The 10,544-nt window shown below is 39.6% G+C and overlaps 1 protein-coding gene across 2 annotated transcripts; it reads right to left on the bottom strand.

Annotated features, from left to right (window-relative positions):
- Positions 1 to 9,094, bottom strand: rbm26 (RNA binding motif protein 26). Of its 2 annotated transcripts, none has more exons than XM_074666805.1 (23): positions 8,850 to 9,094; positions 8,635 to 8,757; positions 8,324 to 8,442; positions 8,131 to 8,249; positions 7,889 to 7,980; positions 7,549 to 7,808; positions 6,714 to 6,992; positions 6,383 to 6,625; positions 6,022 to 6,162; positions 5,766 to 5,906; positions 5,410 to 5,518; positions 5,134 to 5,290; positions 4,868 to 5,050; positions 3,954 to 4,055; positions 3,785 to 3,856; positions 3,598 to 3,696; positions 3,402 to 3,476; positions 3,020 to 3,187; positions 2,645 to 2,749; positions 2,280 to 2,483; positions 1,316 to 1,402; positions 1,060 to 1,173; positions 1 to 673 (listed from the first exon to the last, which is right to left on the bottom strand). In XM_074666805.1, the coding sequence occupies exons 2-23, from the start codon at positions 8,691 to 8,693 to the stop codon at positions 584 to 586; spliced, it is 3,018 nt and encodes a 1,005-aa protein (XP_074522906.1). In that variant the 5' UTR covers positions 8,694 to 8,757; positions 8,850 to 9,094; the 3' UTR covers positions 1 to 583. The 2 variants fall into 2 exon arrangements, with proteins under 2 accessions (XP_074522906.1, XP_074522908.1); XM_074666807.1 differs by having other exon boundaries at positions 3,954 to 4,052.
- Between the last annotated feature and the right edge of the window lie 1,450 nt (positions 9,095 to 10,544).

Here is a 10,544-nt window from a genome sequence, read left to right as displayed (position 1 = left end):
TTTTCTTTTGTCACTGCCACAGCTTTTCTTTTCTTTTTTTTCTTTCTTTTTCTTTTGTTTTGTTTTTGGCAGGATTCTTTTTAAGACCATTTCAATTCTTTATTCTTTTTTTTTACAATCCAAAGTAAAGCCAAGAACTGAGAAGCCAAGCTTTCATACAAATCCTTTTAACCCAGACATAAAATATTTACACAAGCGTTTAAACCAGTCAACCTAATACTATTCAGCAAAGCTACAGTCTATCATTCAGTTAAATTACAATACAGGTTTTGCTTGTCAAACTGACATGTCAACAAATGTGTGTAAGATATTAGCTGTCAAACTATTCATGTTTATAAACCAAAACAAGGGGGGGAACAGAGTACTTCTACATAAAAAGCATTAAAAAAAATACCATTGATAAACTGTTAAAAGTAATCCAACCTGCACATAGTTCTTCTACCAGTTACACATGAGTGAGAAGAAAAAAAAATCTTGCCGAAGTGAAATGTGCCTATTTTTTCTAAAAACAGGCATTGAAATTTTATAAATCTGCTGGATTGTTGAATTTCCTCCACGTCAGGGAGGAGCATCTGAATGATCTTCATCTACGCCAGAAGCGAGATTCGTTGTCATCGTCTTCCTCATCGTCGTCTTGCAGCAGTGCATCATCACTCAGCGACTCTTCTGGGTACTGATGAGAAAAACAAACAAACAGTAAGTTCTCTCTGGATGATAAAAAGGTGAAATGAAGGCAAATTAAAGTGGATTTTGAGCATTATCAGCAATCAACTCGAACCCCGTACTCAAAAGGTCCCATGACGGATTTAATTCTCAACATGAGACTATTATACTGCAGACAGCCCACAAGCTTAATGAAAGAGGCCACATTAAGACAATAGTAACTGGTCTGTGTAATGGCTCCCTCTTGTGTTGTCTGATTGTAACACAATTAGAGGATTCATATAATAACTGCACATCCAAATACCTTCATTTAAGTTGCTCATTTCTAGTTGATTAAAACTAATCCTGCCTCTCTGTATAAGCAATAATCAAATATGCAAAGTGAGAATAAGAAACCTCATCATCATCTGGTTCAGCATCATCAGCATCCACAGTACTGAGAGCAGCAACAGCCTTGTGCCAGGCCAGAGATAAAGTCTGGTTGTTGAACCTCACTCCATGAAGAGCCGCCTTTAGGTGGAAAAAAAACAAAGAAAGAAAACAAAAGACTTATTGTTGTAGTGCAAAGCATTGAGTCTATATCCAAATATTCAACTATTAGAAAGAAACTAGAGAATACATAAATGTGCTGCATCACTGGCATTTGACTCACCTGTTCTGCTTCGGCTCTGGTTCTGTATGTGATGACCGCTGTCGGCCCGTTTTCATCGATCTGGCAGTCATCAATCTCTCCAAATTGCTTCAAAGTTGGAAACACAAAACACTTGGTCAATTTATAAAATAACTAAGCTACATGAAATGGCTGCTAACACAACAACAGGACCATGTCTGCATTCAACGCAACTTGCAACTTATGCAAACATGATCCTGCCAAGAAGCTGTTACTGCAGCCACACAATGAATAATTATTAAAACACATTTCTATTTGTCTTATAACTTTGAGTGGTTTTTACAGTTATTAAATATAACAGTTTTAAAATATATTCTCATTGTTGAGTTTTACAAAAACAACACAGTGAAAAGTGTTATCTCAGTTCTAGTGAGTGTTGAAATAAGAACACTATCAAAAGCTAAACAAACCAGGGTGTTGTGACTCCCCAGTCTGGCTTTTTCTTTGACGGTTGTTTTATTAAAAAAAAAAAAAAAGGTTGCTGAAATCTGAGTGATTTGAATTATTTGAAGAAGGGTCATGAATTTTTTCATGATCCACTGCAGCCATTGCAAGGCCAATGAAGAAAGACTTATCTGTGGCTTCTTTCAGGTAGATGTAACCGCTTGCTCAAGCACTCGTGGTCAGTTGCATTGCATCATTATTACCACCAGAGGACACTGTTGATGTTTTCTCCTTTTATTGCTTTAATAAAGTGTCCTCTGTACTTTGGAAGGGTCATCACATCCTATTTGTAATGTCATGTAAAAACTACATGTATAAATTTTAAAAGGCTTTTTCCCATTCAAATATGTCAATGTCTTTTTGCCTCTGTACAAACCCTACAATAGAACAATTTCCAAGTGTATAAGAACTCTGAAAGTTTTATTTACATGCCCTGGCTGACTGATAACCAGTTTGGGTCAAACAAAGGTACAAAGTAAAATGTAGTTTAAAGCAGACTTACAGCAAAGTGTGGCAGCAAATCAACGCGGTCTGCGTCGGTGAAACCAGAAATCACCAGGGCCCGTGGTCGATGGTCCACAACTGCATGCATCGGTACACCTCTGCCCCGCCCTCTAGAGCCTCTACCCCGTGCTCTCAGAGCACCACGACCTCGAGTGGGAACCCCCCGGCCTCGTCCTGGTGAAAGGAGCCCTCTTTTGGCTGCCTGGATTAAGTGAAAAGAAGTTTGACAGAGCACAATCAACTTGATATCTATAGATGTGAAATCAATCTCCCAACAGGTCTTCTCAAGAGAGTGTGAGTGCTCTCAGGTAGAACTTTATTGGAAGTATTGTAATACTTGATTTTGAGCACGAGGGTCAATACCTCTATTTGCATCTGAGTATACTTCATCTTTAGCAAAGCGGTGTCCTCTCCAGCCTGAGTCTTCTTGAAGAGGTCAAGCTCTGCATCCAGCAGTTCCTTCTGGGCCTGAATAAATTATCAACTCGCATTAGGAGAAACAAACAGAGCCGGGAGAAACAAGTCATATGCAATCACAGGAGAAAAAAAACAGTAGAATCCAGTTTCCTTGCTTGAGTATTTTTAAATGAACAAAAACATGTTTTCCTTGATCTTAAAAGAAATCAATGTCCAGAACAGAAGGTGGTTAAAAACCCCAAAATCAAAAAGCTAGCAGAAAAAGAACTTATTAGTCTATAAGCAGTTATTTGTGCCTTAGAAGCTTGGAGGAAGTTTCACCTGGGCCTTGCTCTTGGCTGTGCGGAGGAGATTGCTGCTGCTCGAGATTCCCTTTATCTCCTCTTGCAGTTTGGTGATGCTTTTGGTTAAAGTGCCCAAGGTCTCCATGATCTTGGCTTTATCCTCTGCCTTCATTGCTTTATTTTTCTCTAGTTTAGAAATCAGGAGCTAAAAGGACAGAAGCAGAAATACAGAGAAACACAAGTTAAGCTTTGGTTGTAAGAGGAAATGCATGAAAAGACACAAGTCACACAGGTCAAAAGACGGAGTAAGATCACACACACTGTCTTAACTTTTGTAATGAGGCTGAAAAATCAGAAGTGTGTAAAGGGACACTTGACTGTAGTAAGTATTTTAAAACCTTCACTCAAGAGAGTCTTACCTTCTGGGTTTCAATGTGCTTCTCCAATATTTCCTGCTTCTTCTTCCTTACGTCTTGCTGTAGTCTAAGAGCCTCCTGTGAAATTAATTATGCCAAATAGTTAGGTGCTGCTTTTTGTACTCAGTATCTAAATATTAATCATTTATTATTCTATTAACACCATGCTCCTTTCCTTTCCCCATCATTCTACCCTCACCTGTTTCTTCTTCAGGGCTTCTTCTGATGATTTCTGAACTGCCTTCAGAGCAGCAGGATTGTATACAGTCTTTGTGAGGCCAGTGGAAGTAGAAAACACCTGTGAAAAAATCAGTGGGGTAGGAAACTGTTTAAGAAGAGGGCATTCCTTAGAGAAATTCAGAATTCTGGAGAGAGTGGACACTAACTTTTTCAACAGAAGCTGTGGGTTTGACAGGTGGCAGACCCAAACGATCCTTCACTGATACTTTTGAAGAACTCTGCTCCATTCAGGAAAAAAGTGCACCGTGTTTATACACACCTTCCACAGATTTTTGCAGGTATATGTGAAGAAGAGAAAGGGAGAAAAAGACACACCTGAGAGGCTACGCTGGAATCCTGGGAGGGCTCAGAGTTGGCAGTGAGCAGGGGCCCAAGGCGGTCTTTGACAGACTGCTTTAGAGATGTGGCTGAGGGCTGCTGGATGAATAGAGGTTTTATCATTTGATGTATAAAGTGGAGCATTATTCTTCAACAGAAATGTCAAAAGTCTAGTAAAAAAAGTCATTTTTGAATTCGTGTTGTCATGTCATCAGCTTTACTGTTTCTGCACAACAAATAAACATGACATTAATGTTATTTACGTCCTGCCCAGTATTCAGCCACATAGGCAGACTTAACCAGCAAAGTATAAAACTAGAAAAGCACTCAGAGAGCACAGACCTCCGAGAAGCATATTGCGATTGTCATGCAACACTTTAGTCCTACTTTAATGTTATACTCCCTTTCAGCAGACTGTCTGCTGCAATTTGGTGTTAGTTGCAGGTTTGCACGATAATTCGTTACCTAGCAGTGTTGAAAATGATGATGACCCAGTACATATTTCATATTCTAGTATCCAGAATATTGCCAGAATCTGGATTGTACTTTTACATCTGTCGGAAATTATGGTGACCTTGTCTTGTATTGTTTAGCAAAGCAATCCGACCATTTATCATGGAGTAATACACACATATGGTGAAAATGGCCCTATCTCACAATGATAAAGAATCCTTTAAAGAAGATCCTGGATCCTGACCGTGATCCGGATCACCTCCAAAATTTAATCACTTTTTCCTTATCCCATTTTGAACAGTTCCTGAAAATTTCATCAAGATCTATTCTTAACTTTTTGAGATTTTGTTTACTAACAAACAGACAAACTCTCCCAAAAACATAACCTCCTTAGTGGAGGTAATGAAAAACAGTTTACCAAAATATAAAACAAGAAAATGATTTAATTTTTTTAATACCATAGCTGGCTGTGGTTGAGTCTGCTGTGAGTGGGACTGGCTGTCACTCCCATCATCATGAAACCAATGAACCCGGATGAAGCGGTTATTGAGAACAGCCTCTGTGCTTTGCATAGCGCGCTTGGCCTCATCTGGAGAGGCAAACTGGATCAGTGCTCCTTCACGGTCACTGTTGTAGGCCACCTGCAAAAAAAAAAAAAAAAAATGTTAACTCTTAGATATCTAAGCTGTTATTTTCATATCTGTTGTGTCACAGGAGGACCAACCTGCAGGTTGACAATGGTTCCAAACTTGCTGAAGTGTTCATTGAGTTTGCTGATGTTGTTAAGCTCAGCAGGAATATGCCGCACCAGCAGCTTGGTGTTAGGGGAGAAAGGAGCTCTTTTGTGGTAGCCCTGGTGGTTTGGTTTGTTGAAGTTTGGTCTGTGCACAAAAGAACGATCATGAAACAATGAAGGGATCATGAAAATAAATATAATTCTGACATGGGTACTTAGCCAAGCAAAATGAAGTTTTTTGCACTGAAGAAGAATGTGTCTCACTTGTCAAACCAAGGTTTTTTCAAGGGGAGACCTCCATCGTGAAGCAGGTGTGGTCTTTTCCTTGGATCCGACTCCATAACAATTCTCATACTGTTATTGGGAATTTTTTCTGGTGAGAGGAAAATATGTGGGTTAATTTTCAGAGCACAAAAGATATTCTAGAGTTACACAAATAGAAAATGAAAATACATTTCTATGAACTAAAAACTGATGGCCACCTTGTTTAGGACAGAGCAACAGGCTCTTATTACAACTTATTGGCCCAACTAAAAACAAATATTACTTGCGGGAGGAGAAGTACATACACATTTTTAGACAGACTAAAGTTCGGATTGTTCAGTTCATGAGAATGTTACCTCTTGGTGGCTTGTCCACATCCCCCATAGTGAGACCGATCAAGTTGGGTCTCTGAGCGTTGACTCGGTGGCGGTAGATGGGCCTGGAGGTATTGGTGATACTAGGAGCCTCAGGATTGTACACATCTGTCTCATAGTTGTCTGTTCAAAGGAGAGAGTATACTTTTACTCATAAAACAGAGAGGAACAGAACAGGAATACCAGATTAGAAATTCAAAATTTGATCTGTAATTTCACAGAGACAAACAGTTTTTACTGGTGCTGAAGAGGGGCACGGGAGCCGGGGGAAGTGAGGAGCGCATCCCAGAGGTGACAATTGTGGGAACAGAGCTGGTGATGGAGTTTGGTGGAGCATCCATGCCTGACGGCTGTAATGGCGGTAGAGAAGGAGGAGGACCTGAAAGTCATACGGAAGTTTAGTTTTATGTTGGGTTAACAAGAAATACCTTTGAACTGTGGTATAATACTGTAAAATTTGAAGATATTGCCTTAATCTTCAAAGTATCTACTGTAAACCTCTGCAATTGAAATGTTATAAAGTGGATGTTTATAACTTGACCTGTCCTTAACCCAAGAATCAAAGTAAGTTTAGAACTTGTTTTTCGTAAAGACCATACCTGCAATAGGGGGAAGGCTGGGTGGTAGGGCGCCTGGTGGAGGCACTGGGGGCCGCAGATTCACCGGAGGGGGATTCAAGAGAGCAGGTGGTGGTGGGAGGCCTGGGGGTGGTGGTGCATCCACACCTGGGAGGGGTGGAGGTTGGAAGGGCAGAATACTCGGCAAGTTGACATCCTCAACCACAACTGGGTCACTTCCATGGTCGAAAGGACACATGTCCCCTCTCATGCAGAAGCCTTTTTCTGGAAAGGAGACAAGGTGGCATTAAAAGAAGCAGTTAAAAACAAGGCAAACAATTTGATTAGTAACAGGACAAACAGCTTCCCTTACCATCATAGTCACGGCATCGCTTCCTCGGTTGAGGGGGCAGTCCACGACCAAAAGGGCCTCGGTCCACTGGGTGATCAGGGCGGAAGTCAGACCAGCTCTCAGTGGTGTTATTGCTGTGATGATGTGTGGGAGCGATGACTGTGATGGTGCTGCTCAGTGTTGGCACAGGGAAATGTGAAGTGGCTGCAGAAGAGACGAGTGCTGCTGGGTTGAAACTATCAGTGCCCTCTGATCGGTCCAGTCGATCATGATCAAACTTCAACTTCCCAGAATCTCGCTCTGCGAAAAAAACAGAAAGGTCATTATACAAAACTTATGTAACCATGTTTAAAATATTTGCGTTAATTTTTGACCAACCTTTTATCCTGATCTCATATTTTGATACTATATTTAGGTTTATACTTGTATTTAACATTAATTCAATGTGTGCTCGTCATCATACACCGGTACTTGAATAAAATAAAATTTAAATGCATAATCAAAAATTAATAATAATTATCTGGCAAAGTAAGAAGACATCCCTGAAACCATGACATGAGTGCTCAGGAGGGCCAACTGTGATCACAATTAAACACACTTTAAAAGGTTGCAAAACCAGGGTCAAAGTTCGAATGAAGCACACTTCCACCAGGAGCTAGATAAAAAGAAGTTTGCAAACTAGAATTTGGTGTGATTGTGTCTCTTCCTCTAAAATCTATACACATGTCCATGTAAAAGGAAAGCAAAGGTCTTTCTGTCCATCCATCATTGTAAAATAAATGTGCCTAATATTGTTTTGGTGATCCTGCAAGTGATCTTGTTTAGACAGGCTTTGATCCCCCAGTCGTGTTCTTACCTCTACTCCTACTTCTAGACCGGGTTCTGCTGTGTGACCGGCTCCTGCTGCGATCTCTATCCCTGTCTCTGTCTCTATCCCTCTCTCTGTCGCGGTCTCGGATGCGATCTTTGCTCCAACTCCGGCTGCGGCTTCGACTGTAACTGCGACTGCGGCCTCTCCGGCGGTTGTAACGATCCCTGTAAGAGTCCCTCCTTGGTGGATTGCGATCATAATCCCTCTTCCTTGAACGGTCGTCTCTCTTTCGATCATCTCCTCTCCTAAAATGAAGAGAAAGAAACTTAGTATCAAGACATGAAAAGTTACAGGGTAGGAAGAATCAAGGTGTTGCTGGGCACACCTGCTATCTCTACTGTAGCGAGAGCTTTGTTGAGGAGGGCTGTGGTTCACACGACGCGAAAATTTCTTTTCCCTTTCATCTTCCCGTGGAGTCTGAAAAAGAAAAGTTAAATTTAGTGAATACTGTTAATGTAAGATGGTGGCATCCCCTATGTTAACTGTAGCATAGAAATAATTTACAGTGCTCCTGTCCTGTGAACACCGTTGTCCCATTAGATGTTGCTGACATTACCAGAAGCTTACCTCGTCTTTTTTTGGTTCCTCTTTTTCAACCTTTATCAGAGGAGTGGGTTGCTCTGATTGGGGGAGGTAGCTTTTGTTGTTTACAGCTTCGAACAGCTTATCCACAAATGGCTGGGTATCTGAAAAAAAGTAAACGTTATTAAAAGATAATACTCTGACAACAACACATGTTGAAGGGAACTAATATGATTACCTTTCTGAAGAAATACATCCAACTGGTCTATGCACAAGGCTTTTAGCTCCTTTTCACTTTTGTCTTTCTTCACCAAAGCAACAACATACTTAGCCAAGGCAGAGGGGTCTGCATCACATCTGGAATTGAGAGAAACAACCATCATATACGTTAATGTTAATATAAATGCCACTAAAAACTGTGGATAAGTAGCATGGAAATATAAAAATATGAATACTAACAAGTGCTTGTACAGTGGGTTAGTTTACATTACATTTAGATCATGTCATGGCTAACGCTAAACCGCTAACAGCGAAGATAATGTTACTTACATGGGCTCGAGGGTATCAGACAGCCATGTTTTCAAGGCATCGAGGTTTTCAATAATCATTTTAGATCCAGCCGAACTTTCCTCCCACCACAGTCAGAGTAAAAGCCAGCTGGGTCAGCTTTACCTGTTTGATAGAATAGCAGAAATTAGCCTTTGAAGCTAGTCCCCACAGTAGCGAATAGCCGCCGTAACATGGGCGAGCTATAGCTAACTTACGCTAGCAAACGTCTTTCCAGGCCCGAGTCGTGTAACAGTATTCCTCAACTCTCGTTCTATATTTAGCATTAAAATACTGACGGGACGAGCGTATTCTATTCAAACGCTCAACCACTTGACTCTGAAAGTTGTGTTTTAACGGTATCCGTGCAGCTGCACTTGCACCCACGCTACACTTGCTACTTTAACCCCTTCTGACTAGCAAACATGCCATGACGACTATTTACTTCCGATGGACTCGGTTTTCGAAATATCGCGAGAAGTCACTAATATGCTGAGAGACTTCATTTAGACAGTCCATTATTTACCTACAAGGTAACACGATGAAATGATAAACACAAACCAACAGAAATTAGCATTCTGTTCTAGTGAAGTTAATTAATTTATATATAGAATCCTTTATGTTTAAAACCAGGATCATCATCATCATCATTATATATTAACTTTACTTTATATGACGGTTTTCAAAACAGCTTTACAAAATAAAAATTAATCACTTAAGAAAAATAACTGGTTTACTATATCTTGGTGAAAACATCACTGGTTTTCCATCTTTTAGGATATTTTCATCTGAAATAAAATAGCTTCTTTTCCTGAAAACTTTCACTATCTGGTGATCTAGATAATGAAATTATTTTACAGTTTGTTTGTTTTTTTCTTCTGTAACCCCTTATTTTTTAACTAATCACATTTAAAAAAAAAAAAAAAAGTCGTGATGCATGTCCACTTAGAGTTTCAATAGAAGAAAGAGAGAAGAATGTTGGACACACGTGATCATTTTGGGCACTGTTGGTCAAAGGCCTCCTAGACTGAAGATTTTGGTGTTCATATTCCGTCAGATATGTGGGCTAAGATCAAAGTGGCACTGTAATACTTTTAGGATGAAGGTGGAGTAATGTCCAAGGGCTGGGTATCCCAGAGGCATAGGCTGTATAAAACAGAGACAACCCAAGATCCCAAACTTTAATAAGCAATTTTTTTTTTTTTTTTTTTTTTTTTTTTTTTTTTTTTTGTCAGTGGAAGAAATAACCATTTGAGCTGTCCTGCAACAAGCTGCTGGCAGCTCTCCTTCAGTTTCATTTAGCCTTCACACATAATCTTTTGTTGGTTGTGAAAATTGTTACATTGGGTAGGCATCTTTTTTGATGGGCTTAGCACATTAATAAATTGCTATATTGTTTTGATGCTTTTATAGAATTATAAATGATAGATGATAGATGATAGATTTAAAAAGGCAAGGTTAAAACTAGTTACTCCAGCTGAGTAGAATAAAAAGTTACACTTAGTCATGAATTCATCTGCATCTTGCACAGGTAGATATTTAACAACATATTAGCTCTGTGCATCTTTTTATATTAACAGTACATCCACATGTGTCTTTATGACATGGCCATAGGAAGTTTTTTTTTTTTTACATTCTTTAAAAAATCATTTTAATACCATAAAATGACAAGCAGGACTTAGGTGCACAATACTTTCAATGTCTAAAATATAAATACAAAAAAAGGCAGACTTTAATGGCATATAAGTGCCACATGCTTACATAGACTCTGTTTACTGCCACAACCCAGCTACCGTGTCTTCCACCAGGAACCATTTTTTCTATTGTTCTGTGTTTTCACTAATTCTAAATCTCTTAAGCAAATGCAATCCAAGTTTTGGGGGCTTAAATATCTTGACAAAGAAAAACAGACA

Source organism: Halichoeres trimaculatus, unplaced genomic scaffold (genome assembly GCF_033239565.1).
Source record: "Halichoeres trimaculatus isolate MK-OKI-2021-1 unplaced genomic scaffold, fHalTri1.1 fHalTri1_scaffold_3, whole genome shotgun sequence".
Classification (NCBI taxonomy): Eukaryota; Metazoa; Chordata; class Actinopteri; order Labriformes; family Labridae; genus Halichoeres; species Halichoeres trimaculatus.
Note: the sequence above shows the minus strand (reverse complement) of the source record. Positions and strands in the feature narration are given on the sequence as shown.

What these genes read in the sequence shown, in the direction of transcription:
- rbm26 (XM_074666805.1), bottom strand. Translation starts at nt 8,693, where the DNA reads ATGATTATTGAAAACCTCGATGCCTTGAAAACATGGCTGTCTGATACC. An exon ending in TCTGATACCCTCGAGCCCAT is followed by an intron (nt 8,443 to 8,634) that starts GTAAGTAACATT and finishes TCTCAATTCCAG; the next exon opens with ATGTGATGCAGACCCCTCTG. An exon ending in ATTTGCTGCCACACTTTGCT is followed by an intron (nt 1,403 to 2,279) that starts GTAAGTCTGCTT and finishes CCAACTTTGAAG; the next exon opens with CAATTTGGAGAGATTGATGA.